The sequence below is a fragment of the Lynx canadensis genome, chromosome D1 (assembly GCF_007474595.2).
Source record: "Lynx canadensis isolate LIC74 chromosome D1, mLynCan4.pri.v2, whole genome shotgun sequence".
In the NCBI taxonomy this organism is placed as follows: domain Eukaryota; kingdom Metazoa; phylum Chordata; class Mammalia; order Carnivora; family Felidae; genus Lynx; species Lynx canadensis.
The window spans coordinates 109,926,088-109,945,038 of NC_044312.2; the positions used below are offsets into that span (position 1 = coordinate 109,926,088).

The 18,951-nt window shown below is 52.4% G+C and overlaps 1 protein-coding gene across 2 annotated transcripts in view; it reads right to left on the bottom strand.

The window, feature by feature from the left end:
* Positions 1 to 4,675: 4,675 nt before the first annotated feature.
* SPTBN2 (spectrin beta, non-erythrocytic 2) overlaps positions 4,676 to 18,951 on the bottom strand; it is a 41,140-nt gene continuing 26,864 nt past the window's right edge. For both annotated transcript variants that reach the window (XM_030332492.2, XM_030332491.1), the window contains 21 exons: positions 17,932 to 18,134; positions 17,458 to 17,548; positions 17,064 to 17,210; positions 14,375 to 14,638; positions 12,908 to 13,132; positions 12,505 to 12,594; positions 11,891 to 12,151; positions 11,676 to 11,806; positions 11,229 to 11,433; positions 10,289 to 10,663; positions 9,346 to 9,590; positions 9,113 to 9,251; positions 8,765 to 8,849; positions 8,294 to 8,490; positions 7,851 to 7,993; positions 7,685 to 7,760; positions 7,551 to 7,601; positions 7,109 to 7,329; positions 6,418 to 6,591; positions 5,875 to 5,917; positions 4,676 to 5,547 (listed from right to left, as the gene is read on the bottom strand). In XM_030332492.2, coding sequence (XP_030188352.1) covers positions 5,314 to 5,547; positions 5,875 to 5,917; positions 6,418 to 6,591; positions 7,109 to 7,329; positions 7,551 to 7,601; positions 7,685 to 7,760; positions 7,851 to 7,993; positions 8,294 to 8,490; positions 8,765 to 8,849; positions 9,113 to 9,251; positions 9,346 to 9,590; positions 10,289 to 10,663; positions 11,229 to 11,433; positions 11,676 to 11,806; positions 11,891 to 12,151; positions 12,505 to 12,594; positions 12,908 to 13,132; positions 14,375 to 14,638; positions 17,064 to 17,210; positions 17,458 to 17,548; positions 17,932 to 18,134 — 3,600 coding nt within the window. In that variant the 3' untranslated portion in view covers positions 4,676 to 5,313. The remainder of the gene's footprint in view (positions 5,548 to 5,874; positions 5,918 to 6,417; positions 6,592 to 7,108; positions 7,330 to 7,550; positions 7,602 to 7,684; positions 7,761 to 7,850; positions 7,994 to 8,293; positions 8,491 to 8,764; positions 8,850 to 9,112; positions 9,252 to 9,345; positions 9,591 to 10,288; positions 10,664 to 11,228; positions 11,434 to 11,675; positions 11,807 to 11,890; positions 12,152 to 12,504; positions 12,595 to 12,907; positions 13,133 to 14,374; positions 14,639 to 17,063; positions 17,211 to 17,457; positions 17,549 to 17,931; positions 18,135 to 18,951) is intronic.

Here is an 18,951-nt window from a genome sequence, read left to right on the forward strand (position 1 = left end):
GACGTTTATAGAGATTGATGGACCCAGTTTATCTCTGAGTGGAGCATGCCAGTGAGGTTGTCAATCACCATTGTTCATTGTGGTGGCTCCAAAGAAGCTTCTCTGATACCATCAGGCACAAATTCCCCAGGGTGCTCTCCTCCTCCCCAGCTACTTTGATAAGTTTCTTTCACGGAATTCTTTTTTTGTTTCCCACACCATTTCAGAAGAGGCACTGTCCTTACAAATTTAATACAACTCATGATTTCTCCTACTGCTATCTACTTCTCTCCTTCCCTCCTCCTCATGGTCATTTCCAGTTTCTCTCTACACTCTTTTTTTTTTTTTTTTTTTTAATGCTTGTTTATTTAGAGAGAAAGCACATGCTCGAGGGAGGGGCAGAGGGGGGAGAGAATCCCAAGCAGGCTCCGCACTGTCAGTGCAGAGCCTGAACCCACAAACGTGAGATCATGACCTGAGACAAAACCAAGAATCAGAAATTCAACCAACTGAGCCCCCTAGGTGCCCCAACACTCAGACTTTTAAAACGTGTATAGGGACCTCCTCATCCATTTGTGAAATCGCTTTCACTCATCTTCACTATTAATGTTTTCTATCTTGGCTTCTTTCTCTGTGTTCCAGGCCAGATTTATTTTCAAATATAGAGTCTGAACCTGCTATTGCCCACCTTTGAGTGCTGTGTTTTGGGTTCTGTCCACCTTTCCAATTTCCCCAAATTTTCTGAGGTCACCAAAACTAATGTCTTTTTAACACGTTTCACCCTTCTAAAGATTTCATTTCATTCACCATCCTTTTCTTCCCTGCGTTTTTATATTGTTCCATCTCCCTCCCCCCCCCATCTATTTCCCTACTCTTGTTTATTCTGTTTTATCTCAGTTCCCCTTCCCTCACAGGCAACGATTCTAATGAGTTTAATGTGTATTATTTTGTGTTTTTGCGAGACATGTCTTTTTAGTGCGCATATGCTTTTTCCATGTTAAGAAATGTTTTGTTGTGGAAATTTTCAAAAAGGCATAGAGACAGGATATTATGACAAACTCCTATGGACCCTTTACCCAGCTTTGACAATTACCAACATTCTGCTTATCTTATCTATCCTCTATTCTTGTGTGTGCATGTGTGTGTGTGTGTGGGGGGGGGAGCTGGAGTGTTTAAAAAGCAACCTGAGGGGCGCCTGGGTGGCGCAGTCGGTTAAGCGTCCGACTTCAGCCAGGTCACGATCTCGCGGTGCGTGAGTTCGAGCCCCGCGTCAGGCTCTGGGCTGATGGCTCGGAGCCTGGAGCCTGTTTCCGATTCTGTGTCTCCCTCTCTCTCTGCCCCTCCCCCGTTCATGCTCTGTCTCTCTCTGTCCCAAAAATAAATAAACGTTGAAAAAAAAAATTTTTTTTTAAAATAAAATAAAAAAAAAAAGCAACCTGAGATGTAATGTCATTTCACCTATAAGGCCTTCACTATCTACCTCTAATTAAAACATCAGCACTATGCTAATATTATCTCATCTTTATATTAAAATTTCTTCTAGATTGTTGCAAATACGTCTTTTTGCAGTTGGTTTCTTCTAATGTGGATATAAACAAGGTCCACCCATTGCGCATTTGGGTAAATTGTGTAAATGTTTTATGCAACTTGTGTTGCATGGCTCACTGTTTTAATTTTTCCGCTAACCGCTCCTCCCCCCACCCCCCGGGTGTTGCTGTGTGATATCTAACCACTGTGTAATATTCCCTAGTGTGCAATCATATTTTACCTATCCATCTCTACATGTAGGACATTTAGGTTGCCTCCAACCCCCCACCATTATAAACAAGGTTACAGTTAACACCATTATGTTAATTATGTGTGCCCTAATGGATCCCTGTGAGAATTTGGAGGGATATAAACCCAGGGTGGAATTGCTAGTTTGCTGGGTCATAGGGTATTCTTGGAACTAACTTATCTAAGTAGTACCAACTTGTTCTCCAGAAAAATTATACCAGTCTAACCTCCCACCTGCAGCACGTGAGGGGCCCTGTATATCAACAACTCTGCCAATGTTGGACATTATCCAGTTTTCAAATTTTTACCAGTATAATAGATGTAAAGTTTTTTGGGGTTTGTTCTTCTGTAAATTTCCTGTTCATATCTTTTGCTCATCTTTCTTAGTGGTAGTAATCTCCTCTTTGTTGTTGATTTGCAGGATTTTCTTGTGTATTCTAGATATAAATCTCTTATTGGTTTCAAATATTTTCTGTCGTTCCACTAAATTATCAACGTTGTCCATGATGTCCTTCATTGAACAGAAATTCTTAATTTTTTATGGAATCTAATTTTTGTCTTAAAGTTTGTGCATTTGAACTTTTGTATAAGATGTCCTTTTCTTCCCCTGGAGTCACAAATATATTCCCCTACATTTTTCTCTATTAACAGTAATGTTTGTCCTTTTTACATTAGGTCTGTAGTCAATTTAAAACAGTGCCATCCAGGGGTGCCTGGCTGGCCAGTCAGTGCAGCATGAGGCCCTTGATCTCAGGGTTGTGTGAGCCCCACGTTGGGTGGAGAGATTACTTAAAAACAAAAACTTAAAAACATGTTATTTTCTAGTAAAGACATTTAAAAAGTAAAATGAAACCGTTGAAGTTCAATTTAATACTTTTGAAACCCAATAAAGCTAAAATATTTCAACATATAATCAATATAAAAAGTATTAATGAAATATTTTTTTTCCTCTTCCGTTTTTGAAACTGGTGAGCATTGTACTTACAGCACATCTCAATTTGGACTAGCCACATTTCAAGTGCTGGGTAGCTAGCTACATGTGGCTCATGGCTACTGTCTTGGACAGCCCAGATCTAGAGTTCATCCTTAGAGATGATGTTCAGTAAGATGACAAATACATTTTTCTCAATCCATTTTTATCTGCCCATATTTCCCCATGACTTGTGGTGCCTGCACTTACTGCATTTTTGTGCTTTAACCTGTCTTGTATCCCCCACTCTCCATTTCATTCTCTTTCTGGAGCTTTTCTTGCACTCATATCCAAAGGGATCTCTTAAGACTTACTCCCTGACCTTATGCTAATCCTCTTCTATGTCCTGTTCTTAAGGATTCATGTCCTCAGGCAGCTTCAGCTGCCCCCTAGATGATGCTCAAACCACATCTCCATTACTTCTCCTTTCACAGTGACTGACTGCATCCTGCAAGACTGCTGTACTTAGCTGCCCTACTGACATTCACATTTCACATGTTAAAACGATCATTTCTTCATTAATTTCTCACTCCTGTATACATTTCCTTCTAAAATTTCCCATTATTGCTCTCCCTCTTAACTCCCAGGCTTGCCATGTTGGAGTGTAAATACCCTGATTCCCTGAGGGCTCGACAGCGTATGGCTTTTTCTTCCTTCATACAGTGGAGATTTTACAGTTGTACCCGAAGAACAAGAGAAGGTTGTACTGATGTATAGTCCCACGACAGATTGTTCAGTTACATTTATCCAACATGTTTACTGTAGGATAGTTCTGAATCTGCTTTTCTTACGAGAAAGGGAGAATTATTCTGTGAGCTATCTGGTCTACCAGATCTCATGTCTGGAGACCATTCTGGGGCTGTGTTGTGCTAGTCCTGGGCCTGCACACACCTGACTCTCTGTCGTGGCTGATGATGGTCAGGGGTCTACTGAGCCAGGGCCGTTGGCCAATTATGCTAAATACAGAGCTGCTTACAGGAGGGGGCGGGGGAGGGGGAATGGGTGAAACAGGTGATGAGGATTAAGGAATGCATTTGTCGTGATGAACACTGGGTGATGTAGGGAATTGTTGAATCACTAGAGTGTATACCTGAAACTAACATAACACTGTATGTTGACTATACTGGAAGTTAAAATTTTTAAAAATTAAAGATAGGGCTGCTTCTCTGGAAAGATCTTCTCTGAGCCCCCAAAAGAAATGGTTGTGTATTTATGGGGAAAAAATGAAAGAACAAAGCTTTTCCTGTAGGAGGTCACCAAGGCAATACTATTGCCTGAAACTTCCAATTGCCAAGCCAAAGACAAAGGAGAAAGCTACCTGGTGGGGTTTTTTTTTGTTGTTGTTGTTTTTTTAATACTTCACCAGATCTAGAATATATTCTGTTGTATGTGTGTGTATTTACACACTTTGCATGTACCTCGTGGCTTCCCAGGGTGATGTCATCCTATCCGTCAGTGGAATTTGCCACTTATCTGACCCCTGTCTGAACTCCCTTGATCCTCTCCATTCGGGAGGGAAGACGGGGTCCATAACCACCCCCTCTGTGCTCCACTCTCCACTGCTGGGCTGAGGAGTGGCTGAGACTTGCTTGTGGCAATTCAGTCTTTCATTTTTGAAAATAGTTGGGAGAGTCATGAGTAAAGAAAGTTGTGCACCGGGGAATTAGTTTTTCACTGCCTTTAACATTAACAGTGCTTGTTAACATCCTGACCCATGGTGAACTTCTTTGGTCTAAAACTGAGGCTTGCCACTAATCAACCCAGCAAACTGGAGGTCATTATCACGGGGAAATGAGACCAAAGTAGGGAAGCTCTCAAGATAATGTGGTTCTTTGATGGTTTGGAGGCTGGGGGCATTGCGGAAACCTGACATACGGGAGACCAGAGCCAAAGGCAAGAACGTGGGCATAGGCAGGGGGGCTTGCGGTCGGGAAAGCAAAGACACCCAGAAGCAGTAAGACAAGCTGAGCTGTTTAATCACCTCCTTGGCCAGACTCAAGGCTGTGGTTGCCCTTGAACAACTCACACCTGGAAGCCATTGAGCGTCGCTGCAGATGGGCAGCCACTCGAGTCAGAGGACGAATTAGGATGGGAAGGGGGAGTTTCGGCACCTCTGACTTGGCCGTCTGGCAATCTTGCCCCCAGGTCCTGCTTCAGCTCTGAGAGGTTCCTGGCTGGTCCCCAGGGGCAAGGAACCGAGGGGCATGCCCTAGCCGTGGTGGGCGAATGACCTGAGGCAGGGGCAGCCATTCCCCACATGGCCTATGTTGAGGGTGCAGGGCTGTCCGCACCGGAGTCAGGGTAGAGGCATAGGGCTGGGGGAGAGGGAAGAAGTCAGGAGGCGGGAGTGGAATTGGGGGTTGCCTGGGTCCCACCACCAGTCTGGAATTAAATAGCAGAAGAGGAGCATCGCCCTTGGGAACACTGACTTGTCCCCCCCACCCCCCAACAGTTCCTGGTGATGGGTTGACCTTGGCAACAGACCCTAGCAGCAGGCAGTTGTCCTGACAAGAGGGTGGTCCCTGTTGACAGTCCCTGGCAGTTTCCTGAATACAGGGAAGAAGCTGGCCTGGGAGTCTCGCCCCCAACTACTTGCTCTTCTTGAAGAAGCTGAAGCGTTTTTCTCTCTCTCGTTCTCTGCCATCCTTGCTTCGAAGCACGACAGGCCCCTCAGCCCCGACCGGCGATACCGGGGGCATGGTCATGGCCCGAGTCATGCCCCGGGCGGCACTGGGCACCGCTGGCTCTTCAGGCTCTCCAGAGGCAGAGGACGCAGTCGCAATGGCTGCATTTACCACCCGCAGCCATGAGCTCATCTCTGCCTGCGGAGGGCACGGGAAGACAGGTGGTCAGCGTCAAGGCAGCCGGGCTGAAGCTGTGGCCTGCAGACGCTGGGAAGCCGAGGAGGAGCAGGCAGGAAAGTGTTTGGACTATTTTGTCTCACTGGAGAAAATGACCCCTTTAAGACGGGAAACAGGTTTTTGGGTGGCCTTCACAAACATCCAGGTGGCACACTGTGAGCTATCTGCTCACGAAGAGGGAGACACTTAAGGAAAAAGAGAGGAGAGGGAAGAAAGGGGAATCTACAACTGGAAGGTTCTGAGAATGGCCCAGAGATAGAGACGCGGGGGGAGAAGGGGCAAGCTCACCTCATCCTTGGCCTGGAATAAATATTCTTTTCCATCCTGCAAGCTGTTGGGAGAAAGAGAAGCCTCAGAGCAGAGCTGAGAATCTGGACCGGCTACACCAGCGCTCGTGGAGTCCCAGTGATCACCCTGAGAGCAGGCTGGAGGGCACGTTCTGCACATCCTGCACTTTCCCAGCGCTGTGCAAAAGCAGGCCCTTCCTGCTTGGCTGCTGAGGACCACGGTGAGCTCACCTGCATCCCAGGCTGTGCCTCCTGCACTGGCTGCTTGCTGGCAGGCAGAGGCAGGCCCCTGGAGGTCCCCGGAGGCAGGCCGCCTTCAGATTTCCCATGCACGATAATTTTTTGCTTGACATCAGCAGGCAAGCCCGCATCTTGGTGCTCCTGCGCCCTGAGTGCAACCAGACCCCCTCCCGTTCCCTCACCTACATCTCTGTCTCCAAACACCCAGCCCTGTGACTCGATTCCCTCTACTAGCTTGTGGCTCCCCTATACTTCGTATCGCCCCCAACTCCCCTTCCATCCTGAGGGCACTTTGCATTCCTACCCCAACTTGAAGACGTGTTTGCGCTTTCGATAATCAAAGGCGACGCTGCCCTGGGCCCTGGCCAGGCTGACAGGCACTTCTCCGTGGTATGGCACTCCTGTGCTGGCTGCCTTTGCGTCCTTATAAAAGCCAAGGCTCCCACGCCGCAGGACGCAGTACACGTTTTGCCATGACCTGGGAGGGATGTGGTGTAGGTGATGAGGTGAGACAGGTGACTGGTCTCTATGGGGCCTAGAACCCGAGCTTGGGTGTCCGAGGGCTTCCAGTGCCACTCCTGTCTTCGGGCCCCTTATCTTTACACACTCCTGACCATTACCTGAGGCCCCTGCTCTTCTCTTGGGTCCTCTTCCTCTCCCAGAGGACCCTCCTCCTATACCATACCTCTTCCCCGTCTATTTGGAAGAGGTTCCAGGAAAGCCTCTTTTTATTTATTTTATTTTATTTTTCATGTTTATTTTTGAGAGAGACAGAGCGTGAGTGGGGGAGGGGCAGAGAGAGAGGGAGACACAGAATCTGAATCAGGCTCCAGCCTCTGAGCTGTCGGCACAGAGCCCGACGTGGGGCTCGAACCCACAAACCACGAGATCACGACCTAGGCCAAAGTCGGACGCTCAACCGACTGAGCCCAGGGAAGCCTCTTTAGAAGGCAGGAGCCGAGAGGCCACCGACGCTGTGTGGCCAGGGCCAGTACCTGTTGGCAGCCTTCTTGCCAAAGGCCTCCATCTCCTGTTTGCGGCATAGCATCCCTTCCATCTGCTCCTGGGCAGAGAGCTCTGGGCCTCGAGGGGGCAAGGTGGCAACCCGGGCTGGCTCCGATGACCTGCTCTGGGGCATTACGGGAGGGGCTGGGCCTCGCGTCCGGGTCTGCTTCTCCCCCCGTGGCCCGTTGGCCTCGTCCCCTGTGCCAGACCCCTGTGGGCAAAATGGACAACAGTGTCAGTGTCAAAGGACCAGATGGGAAATATCTAGCCCAAATGTCATGAAGCTTGAAGTCCAAGAGCTGGTCTTCCCGCCGCCTGTTTCCTCTGGGCTCCTGTCTTATCCTATCCCCAGGATCCCCACCGCCTGGCTCACACCCCTCTTCTTCCCTTCATCTCCTGTTATTAACACCCACACCTCTGGGTGAAACTCACAGGTCCTTCTGGGAAGCTGCCTTGCTCCAGTCTCTGTTGTTCCAACAGGGGCTATGAGGACAAAAAGCTGTAAGAGGACATGCAAGATGGGGAGCTAAGATCCTGATGGGGGGGCACAGGGCAGTGGGGGTCACCTGAGGGGACTCTGTATCTGTGCAGACTCCGTTGACGCTGGCCTGCTGTGCAGATGCTGGCGGCCGGGGGCGGGTTCTGGAACAGCAGAAGGTGAGACAGAGTGTTAAGTCCTTGGGTTGCTCAGACTCAGCCACGTTCTCTGTCCCCAAGGGTCCCAGCTCTCACCCATCCCGGGTGGCATCGGGAGCTGTTTGGCTGTCCACCAGGTCCCCTTCAGACAGACCGGCTATGGGCTCTGGGGCAGGGGGCTGTTTCCTCCGTTCCTCCTCCTCCCTCTTTCTTTTCCGTTCCTTCTCCTGCTCCTCCAGCTGTCAAAACATTCTGGGGTCAGAGCATAGAAGGTCGCACTCAAAAGGACCAGGGAGGGCACTGGGGAAAGCTGAGATGCCTCAGCTCGCCTGATGGAACAGAAAGGATAGAAAGTAGAATTTCAAAAGAAGGTGGGGATTAGAAGCAACGGGGGAGCTGAGGGCTCCTGGAGCCATGGTACAACAGGCACCCACGGCTCACATCCAGGACACGCTGGTACAGTGGGAAGGGAAGACACGTCTTCATCAAGCAGGACAGAGCGCAGGTCTGGGGCAGTGGGAGGGGAGGGCATTCCTCACCGCGGTGAGTTTCTCCAGTGCACTGAAACGTTCCTCCCAGGCCACTGCGGACTTCTGGAAGGCCTCGTGACGCTTGATGAGGCTCTCGACTTCATCGACTGTGCAGCCCAGCTCAGCGCTTCTCACCAACGGCTCTTGGCTGCACAGCCAGGCCTCCGCCATACCCGCATCTCTCCCAAATACGAGCACCTCCAAAACTGGGGGGTTGGGGGGTCAGGAGGAGATAGCAGGTCAGAGCACCAGCAGGGCACTGTTGCCACAGCGCTTCAAGAACAGGGACACAGAGGGAGCTACTGCCCCAGGGCAGGAGCGCAGGGCAGAGCCAGGCAGTGCCAAGGGCAGGCACCTTGAATTCCATGCCCAGGCCTCTTGGTCTTACATACTCTGGAAACTACAGGGTGCAAGATCCCCAGCCCCTTCTCCCAGGGCCTGGTGCCCTCAGCCAGTTCCCTGGCGCCCACGGCAGCTCACCAAGCTGGAGCCAGTCCATTTTCTCCTGCCACTTGTCTGCTGTCTCCTGGCGCCGTGCCTGCAGCTGAGACAGCTTCTCCGAGATCTAGGGGGCAGAGATGTGAGTTAGCACCCAGTAGGACCTTTCTGGGGGTCTCTGGAGGACTCACACAGGGAACTAGAGATTTCTGATTTCAGGAGGCAGACGGTTCTGGGGGCAAGTTGGAATGGGGAAATCGTGAACAGCACCAAGGGGAAGGGGGTGGTTCTGCGAAGGAAGAACGAGAGGGAGGAGGAAGACTCAGAGGAGAGATCAGCACCGAGGCCTCCCCTGTGAGGATGACCTGGCTGCACCCACACCTCACCCACCTCCTCAGCTGCGTAGTGGCTCCTGGCAAGCAGCCCCTGCCCCATGTCGATGCAAGAGGAGAAGCGGTCGGCCCTGGCCTCTATCTCTGCCTTGATGCCCTGGTGGTTCTTGATGACCAGATCTGCGGAGGACACATCCCTGGGGGTACAGAGACCACATTACCGCTGCCCACAACCCTGTCCCAGCCCCCAGCCCACAGCCCTCGGAGGCTGCAGGGCACCGTGGCCCTCACCGGGGCCGCTCCTGGGCATCCATCTGCAGGTTCACCCCATCCATCCACAGCATCAGCTCCCGGACGGCCTTGAAGAAGCGGAACTTGTCCGTGGTGTCCAGGAGCAGCTGGCGGCGGGCGGCAGAGCTTCCCTGAAGCTGGGTCCAGGCCTCAGCCACAGCCTGCATGTGGCGGCCGATCTCCTCAGCCTTGTCTCCAGCATAGGCCTTCTGGAGCCGATGGCCATCATCCTGCACCTGCTGGACCTGTGGGCCCCCCCCCCACCCCCGCTCAGAGTGAGGCAGAGCTGGGGGACTCCAACGAGCAGGGGTCTCTCCGGTCCTGGCCTCTGTGCTCTATCTCCCATCCATTTTACCAGCCAGAGAAGCAGGAGGCAGAGCAGAGGGTAGCGGCTGGGAAAAATGAAGGCCGGTGCCCAGAGTAAGCCCTGTCATACCCTGCCCTGCTGGGTCTCAACATGGGGCCTGGGGAGTCTGGCGGGGGCAATCTTTTAAACAGACCACTGGCCAATTGAGCTTCCAGAGGCCTGCCCAGGACACGAGGGGCCTCAACGATTGCTAGAATGAGATTTTCAGCCATGAAGGGACTTGGGTTCCCTGGGTTTAAACAGTTGGAGAAAGAATCTATGCTTCTGTGGTGTGGGTCTGGAGCTCTGACCTGGGTGGGACCAACAGGCAGATTTTAGTATGCTATGAAGAATCCAGCCATTGAGACCATCTGAAAATGTCACGGCCCCCCAAGAAGGCTGGTCATTAAAGGTGTGGATGCTATGGCTAGATATACCCTGTCCAGAGAGGTTTCCCGGGAACCACTCTAACTTTGTCCTTAAGCATCCCTCCAGAGGATGCCAACCCCCCACCATTTCCCATGAAGTCTCCTCTGAGCACCGCCTCCCCCCCCCCCCCCCCCCCCGCTCCCCCAAATCATCATGCTTGGGTCAGACCTGGGCGCTGAGGGCCTGGATGTCATGCTCAAAGGCGCAGTGGCGGCGTTGCAGGGCCTCGGCTGCGTTGAGGTCCCGGCCGGTCCCGTCGGGAAGCTGCTGCTGCTTGTGCTGCACGCGCGCCAGCGCTTGGCGCGCCCCGTGCAGGAAGCGCTGCAGCTCGTGCGCCGCTGCCAGCACCTGACCCCGCGTGTCCAGCAGCTCGAGCAGGTCCGCCCAGGCCTCATTGAGGCTGTCCTTCCACTCGGCCACGGTGGCCCGGGCGGCATGGCCCCCAGCGATGAGCCCGTTGGCCAGTGCATTGGCGCTGTCCACACGCTCCTGACCGATGGTACTCGTGTCCCGGGAAAACTCTCGGAATTTGTCTCGGAGCATCTGGAGGAGGAAGCAATTACGTGGACAGCGCTTTAACACGGGTAGATGCAGTCCCTGTCTAGCGGGCGAGACCTGTAGCCCCAAAACTGAGAAGTGACTCTCTCCATGGGCCACAAGGGCCAAAACAGGTTTCTTCAGCAGGACAACTGGTTCCCATTTACCCCACATGTGACTGATGCCCCCAGCCTCCGGCAAAAGCATTAGGGGTGCTGGGAACCTTTGGCCTTCAGGCAAAATACCCTAACTATGGTCCGTGTGTCTGCACTAACGGGGGCCCAAATTCCCAAACAGTGCAGAGGAAGTCACCTGTGCTGTTGAGTTCGGTTGGAAAAAAAACGATTGGAAATTTCCTTTTCGCCCACACCTGCGTGCAGTCCCACGACCTCTTTTCTGCACGGTTCTTCAAATTAAGTACCCAAGGGCAGTGCCTGCTCAGCCCGCTCTTGCACCCCCTGCCCCTCGATGCTCTGCCAGAAGGAGGCGCTGGCCCCCCCGGGGGGGGGGGTCCTCCGCACCTCCCAGAGCAGCTCTGTGGCTGCTGGGCTGGTGCCCGCCCTGCACTCACAGTCACGTGCTCGTAGTCCTGGCCCAGCTCGTGGGAGGCTGCCACCACCTCGCGCTCCTGGATCCACTGCTCCAGGTCGTCCAGCTCACGGCGGAGCTGGCACAGCCGCAGGTGCTCCTGCAGGCGCTCCCGCCGCTCTCCCGCCAGCTCCTTCAGGCTGGCGTACAGCTTGTCCACCTGCGCTTGGCGGATGGATATTCGCGTGCTGTGGGGGCAGGGGGGGCAGGACTTAAGACACATGGCTCTGAACCCTACCTATCCTATACAGTCCAGTCCCTTCTGGCCGCCCCCCCTCCCCCCACTTCTTGCCAAGCCTCTGCCTGTCTAGCTTTCTAAATAGTTCTGTACACATGTAGCACAGAAGGCCCCACAGTCCCGGCACCACCCTGGAACCCGTTCTTGTCTCCCCCAGGAGCCGCGCTCCCCCTTGTTCCCCGCCGTGTTCACCTCTCTGGGTGGTTGTGGTCAATCATGTCTTGGCTGCTGGCTGCCAGCTGGTGGATGGTCTGAGCATAGTCAGCCAGGGCTTGTTCCAGTACCTGATGCTTCTTCACCTCTGCCTGGGCGCTGAGCTCGTCCTGGGAACGACAGTGGGCATCAGGGAGCAGGGCGCTGGGGAAAGAGTGGCAGCCACACGGCCTGAGCTCTGCGGGGCCTCTCACCTTGGCTTTCTCCTGGCCCATCATGTGTAACTCCTGCTCGCCCATCCAGGCCTCCGCCTCGGCGGCATCGCGGTAGAACTGCTGGGCCCGCAGGGCCTCCTCCAGTCGCTTGCCTCGAAGCTCCAGCTCGTGGCTCAGGCGTTTCCACATCTCCTGCAGCTCAGCCAGCTCTGGGCCTGCCGCTGCTGCTCCCAGAGTACGCTGCCGCTCCGTCAGGTCCGCGATCCGCGGCTCGTGGCCCTGTATCTCCTTCTGCAGGGTCTGTCCACAGCAGTAGAAGAGGACACTCTGAGAGGGGGCCCCTCACCACATTCCCCCTTCCGCCTGCTCCACAGCCAGCCCCCTACTTTCAGCTTTCTTTCTTCCTGAGTCCTCCTCACTTGCCCCCTCCTCTGACCTGAGAATGGGATGGTAACACCCCTTCAGTCCACCTGATCTGCTACAAAGGGAGCCCACCCTCCTTTGGTGAAGAGAGGCCAAGCACTGAAGTCTAGAATGACACACAGATTGAGGGGGAGCCAGAGAAACCCCAATTTTTTTTTTTAAGAAAAAACAAACTTCCAAGTCTGGGAGGCCCTTGAGACCCTTTCTTTTGCCTTTAGCCTTGGCCTCACCTGGTTTTTCTTCATGAGAAGCTGGACACTGGGCAGGTCCTTGCCATGTTCCATGGAGCTAGCCATGGGTAGCCGCTCTGTCACCCACAACTGGATGAGAAAGAGGGGGTCAGTCAGTGGAGGTCCAGAGGGCAAAGTGAGAGCTGGGGTTGGACAGTGGGGAGACTTGGGGAGAGGTTTGCTAGGGCTCCTGGTGTGTGCCTGCTGGGAATGGTCACCTCTGAGTCTGGGGCACAGGGACCCAGAGGGCATCCCCAAGAGTCCCTCGAGAGTCCGTTTTCCATGCCAAAGGGAAGAGATGCTGGCATCTCCCCAGCATCCAGGAAGGAGACTAGAAAGCGAATGGCAGGGAGCAATTTGCCACGATGACGACTCTACCTCAGCCCAGACTCTAGTGACTCACAATCTCATCCTCCACGTCCCGGTGGAACTGGTGCTGCTCACGGGAGGCGTGCAGGCGCCGGCAGCGCTCCTTCATGGGCTGGCACAGGGCCCGGAACTTCTCCTCCACAGCTCTCGACGTCCTCTCCACCTCCCCTGCGCCCTGGTCCTCCTGGGCCAGCGCTGTCGCCTGGGCCTGGATGGCCTCCACCTCCTTCTCTCGCACTGCCATCTCCCGTTCCAGCATCTGCAGCCCGGGGAGGAAGGAGGTGTTGTCACCACACATCTGCCTTCAAGCTCAGAGGAGACTCCACACTTCCTGTGGCCAATCAAGATTTCTTATCCCCGGGGTTCACCCCAGGGAGAGCATCTCCTCATGGACCTCAAGGACCTCATGGACCACTAGCTCAGTGGACCTCAAACTCTAATATACATAAGAGCCTGCGGGGGGGGGATGTGATAACAGGGCCAGTTGTCAGTTTACTGCCTCTCAGACCCAAAATCACCTCAGCTCCAGGTACATCTTTTCCTGTTTTGTTAGGACTGAACCCTGTCGACCTTTCTCCTTTGCCAGCTCGTGCAATGCTGGGTCTTGTCATTAGAGGGCGCCAGAGGCACAGCACAATGCAAGGAGGGGAAGGTGCAATTTATGGCTCTTGTGTGTTTTTTTGCTCTTGCTCCTATAGCAAAACTGCCCACGGTGTGCAGGAAATCCAGTGGCTCTCACCACCCTCCAGCAAATTTTGCTGGCATCCCAGTGGTAACTTCCTGCTGGCCAGTGTTGGCCCGCCAGCATTAGACTGGCCTGGTCCCAGGATACCCCAGCAAAGTTCTACAATACCTACTACCCCTGGGCCTCGGCCCTCTCCAGTGAGGTCTGAAACAGCCGTGGGGTCAGGGGGGACGCATCTCAGTCCTCCTTGGGTACCCCTCCCCAGCACTAGAGGTAGTAGCTGCTCCCTACATTTGCCACTTCTGTGCTATTTAGAGCAGGGATCAGCAAATCCAGCTCCCTGCCTGTTTTTGTAAATAAAGTTTTATTGGCGCACAGCCACACCCATTATTTTACATATTGCCTGTGGCTGCTTTTATCCTACCAGAACAGAGTTGAATACTTCTGACAGAGACCATATGACCTACAACAGCCAAAATGTTACTGTCTGGCCCTTTATAGAAAAATGTTTTCTCATCCCTGCTTTCGATTTCTACCTTTTGGTAGTTAACCACCTTTAACAAATTGATACTTCTTTTTTACTAAAATTTCATTGTTCAAGTTAGAGAATGGTTTCTATCTTCTGACTTCAGTCTGACTTCAGTCTGACATGCTCCCAGAGATTCTGAGACGGTGGCCCATGGACATTGCTTTGAGAAATACTGGTACAGATGTTGTCTGTGAGGCCTGAGAATGACCTCCCAAATCTCAGGAGCTACAGACTCCCTCCTCCTCTCTGCTGCGGTTCCCCATCCCCATCACAGGCCTGCAGAGCACCTGTTGCTTCTTGAGCAGAATGTTGACACTGGTGAGGTCCTTGCCGTAGTCGTCAGAGTGCAGCTGGGCCTGCAGACTCTCCAGCCAGCTCTCCAGGGCGGAGCAGCTCTGGGCAAACAGCTCGGCTCGGTTGGCATCGAAGAGGCTACGGGCCTTGGCCTGGGTGGTGCTCTCCAGCCTGTCCCAGCGCTGGTGCAGGTCCTCCAGCTTCTCAGACACCAGGGCCTTCAGCTCTGGCTTCTCGAGGGTCAGCTCCCGCCCTTCCTGGGTGGTGGGACAAAGAAGGTGTCAGTGTCAGAATTAGATAATGCTGGGTGCCTGTCACCAGTCCATTGAGCCTCTGACTTTGGCTCAGGTCACAATCCTATGGTTCGTGAGTTCGAGCCCCACATCGGGCTCGCTGCTGTCAGAGCGGAGCCTGCTCTGGATCCTCTGTCCTCCTCTCTCTCTGCCTCTCCCCTGCTTGTACTTTCTCTCTCAAAAATAAACAAACATTATCAAAAAAAAAAAAAAAAAAAAAAAAAGAATTAGATACTGACGAACTTTATGGGTTGGTAACAGATCAGAGACCTAAAGGGCAGTAGGAACCTGAAGTGAAGGCAATAATTCCAGGTTCTTGCATACTCTCCGTAACATGCTCTTCTCAAGGTTTCAGACCTCTTCTAGCCCCTCCACCCCCCACTGCTGGGTTGCACCCTACTTGTTCAAGGTCTGGCTCAAATCTCATTTCAACTAAGAAGCCATGGAGACCTTTCCTACTCTGGGCTCCCTCATGCTAGTGGCTTCTGGGGTTATGCCACACATGGTCTTGTATATTTGCCATCTTCTCCTGTTTCGCAGCAAGCCACCCTTTCCCTGAGTTATGTACACCCAAGTCCCACCTGCTCTCCCCACTCCCAGCCTTTCTGCTTGAGGACTTTCGTGGCTGGGGAGGTGAGGGAAGCATGGTCTCCTGACCTGCATGCAAGGCAGACCGGAAGTGCCCAGGAGTTACTGCCCAAGGAAGCAGCCCGCAACCAGTGACAGACAGGGAGCCGGTGGACAAAGACTCAGCATCCTTGTTCTTTGGTGGGATTATGTGGATGCATGTTCTACACTGTCTCCCATGTTCCCATGGTGCCCCATTAGTACTGAGCACCAGTGGCCCACTGGGGTGACTGGCATGGCAGCGTGGGCCCGTTATCAAATGTCTTTCCTTTTCCATCCCATCACCCCACGCCCCCACTGGTGTTCTCGGTGGTCATTTGTCATAAAGTGGCCTGCACTGGAAACCTCATTTCAGGGTCTGCTTCTAGAAGAACACAGGCCAAGACACTGCCTTGAAGCCACTTTGTGCATGGCTGCCAGGATGAGTGTCAGAGTCTAGCACTGCTTGGGTAACTTCACAAACCTTCAGCACAATCCACACTTCGATGCACAGTCCTTACGTGGTGTTCAAGGCTTTTCATGACTTGGCCTAGCAGGCTTTTCCTACCTTTTCTTCCATGGGGCCCCTTCACACATTCTACGTTCCTGCCAGTCTGACTTACCCCCTTGCTCCCATATAGGTACCCCACTTATGCATCTTGGGCTTCCTGTTTGCATGGTTTTCTCTGCCCAGAAACATTTTTCCTCCAGTGTCTCTGCTTGTCCAAATTCTACTCATCCTTCATGGACTGCCCTGGAGGCTCCAGCCTCTAGGATTCCTGTGCCTCTTCTCTCCTTGTAAACAAAGCTTTATTGGTACATAGCTTTACGGGCACACACAGAGGGCCTAGGCTCTATCAGGCCCTCTCTCACTGCATTTGCTATATTCTGCTCTGGATTTAATTTAGGTATTTGTGTATGCATCTCATAGCCTGGCTATAGTGTCATTCTTCAAGGGTGGAGCCTACAATGGAACTGCCTATGTACCCTTCTCAGTGCCTAATATAATGCTTTTGCATATAGTAGCAGCAAATAGTAGTATTTGCTGAATAAACGGAAACACTGGGCATACACTGGTCTCCTCCTCTCCCCAACCATCATGCCCTTGAGCGAAGGAAAGTATCTTTTTATATACCTTGCAGTACCTAGCAGAGTGCTGAGCACACATATTGTTGCCCAGGAATACTTGCTGAGTTGAAATAAAGTTTTATCTGTGCTCAGCTCTTGAGGAAGTGGTACCAAGTACCAGGAAGAATAAGACTCAAAAGCAAGGGTTGGCAAAAAGGTGCTCTGTGGGCTCAATGTGGCCCACCACTTGTTTTCATAAACAAAGTTTTATTGGAACGCAGCTATACCCAATCGTTTATGTATTCTCTATGGCTGCCTTTGTGCCGCACTGGCATGTAGCAGAAACTGTGTGGCCCGCAAAGCTGAAAATATTTACCATCTGGCCCTTTGCAGAAGTTTGATGACCCCTGCTGAAGAACGTCATCCTCCTCCGGACCCAGGGATAGTTACGGTGTTGACCCAAGGCTGCAGTTTGGCTCCCGTACTACTAATTTGTACTTTCCCACAGTTCTGGAGTCACTGTCTCATGGACCGAAGACCTTTGTTCCCCAGACCGTAACTCTCCACCTTGGAGGTTTGGCGCCAGAGGCCCCGTGACCTGTAACCCTGAAGGAACCATAGACTAAAGCCAGGATCCCTCCCTGTACTGTGGCCATGATCCTGTCCAGACGAGGCCCCAGGGCTCTCTTCCTGCTGCTGTTGTCACACCACTCACCTTGTCTACCTTGTCCAGCCAGTCTTTGTTGGCGGCCAGCTCAGCCATGAACGCCTGGTGCTTCTGCCACTTGGTGTGCAGGTTGCGGGCCTCATCGTAGGACACGTCCTGGGCTGTCAGCATCTTCTCATCAATCCAGAGCTTCAGCTGGACCAAGCGTAGAGCAGGGGTGGAGAAGGGCAGAGCACATTTCAGATGGAGTGGAGCATAAGGGGGCGAGGTGAGCTGGGAGAAGTGGTGGATGTGGGGAGAAGCCATGCAGGTGGCTTATTCAGGTGATACTTATTCAGGTGATACCGCAATGGACTTACTCTAGGCTCAGAAAGCCAGGGCGTTTTATCAAAGGGATGGCTAGGGAATGTCAGAGGGGACATGGGGGTACCAAGAGCCTCACCTCGTGACAGTCTTGTAGGAAATGCTGCTGCTCTCGGTTGTCCCGAAGACGGCCCAAGAGCTGCTGCACGGCTTCTTGATTCTTCTTGTGTCTGTAACGACAGTCTCTTGTGAGGCCCTTGAACTTGCTGTCAAAGGGTTATGGCCCTCTAACTAACCTAGAAGCCTTCAGTCCTCTTGTTATGGGGACAATGCCTTCCGGGAGCACTGCAAGACAATCCAGGGATCCTGATGTCCAGCATCCAGCGACTCCAGTGGCCTTCATCTCCCCTGGTGTGGGGGAGGCAGGGCTTCCCAGCTCCTGGCTTAGTCTCTCTCCAACCACTTAGCTCTTCCTCCTCTACTGTTTGTCAGCCCCCACCACCATCTGTCTGCCTGTGCTGCGTTCTCCAGCTTCTTCCTCAATGAAACAGGCCATGCTGTTTTCGCTCACTTCCCCCTTGGGCCTCTCATTTACCCACTGTCTTTACCATACCTCCTCTCGATGGAGTCAGCCTTCTCCTGGATCTTCTCGGCATGGATGTTGCCTTCAGACACCAGCTGGCGCCCAGCCTCCAGTAGCCCGCGGATCCGCTCTCCGTTGGCATCCATGGTGCTCATGAAGTCTTCCAGTTTTTTTATGGTGGCGTCAGCAGCTTGGAGTGTCCCCGGCATCTCCGTGTGGGACAAAACGTATTCCTGTGTGGGAGGAGAGGTACGGAGCTCACTTTTCAAAAGCACTTGTCAACTTTTCAGAAGGGACTTCCTGAAAGGACATATCAGACATGGATGCCAGGTGGGGAGAGGAGAGGAGACAGCCTGACTCTGAAGACAGAGTGGAGGGGTGAGGGGTGCCTGATTATGCTGCAGTCTTGCAAAGTTACAAGGGAGCTAGGCAGGAGGACCATAATAGCCCAAGTCCCATTTTATCTTCTTTCTGGCCACATATTTAACACTCACATGGCAGGTCAGGTTTTCTATTTCTTCTCAAGCCAGTTTTGGTAAGTTATACCGACATCTTTTTATTCTGTTTAATCTTTTTTTTTTGTTTTTTTTTTTTTTAATTTTTTTTTTTTTTCAACGTTTATTTATTTTTGGGACAGAGAGAGACAGAGCATGAACGGGGGAGGGGCAGAGAGAGAGGGAGACACAGAATCGGAAACAGGCTCCAGGCTCTGAGCCATCAGCCCAGAGCCTGACGCGGGGCTCGAACTCCCTGACCGCGAGATCGTGACCTGGCTGAAGTCGGACGCTTAACCGACTGCGCCACCCAGGCGCCCCTGTTTTTGTTTTTTTAAAGTAAGCTCTAACCCTATGTGAGACTTGAGCTCACGACCCTGAGATCAAGAGTCGCATGTTCTACTGAATGAGCCAGCCAGGTATCTACATCTTTGTTTGTTTGTTTGTTTTACTCCCACATTTTTCTTTTTTTTTTTAAATCAACTTTTTTTGGGATGTTTATTTATTTTGAGAGAAAGAGAATGAGTGAGTGAGGGGCAGAGAGAGCAGGGAGAGA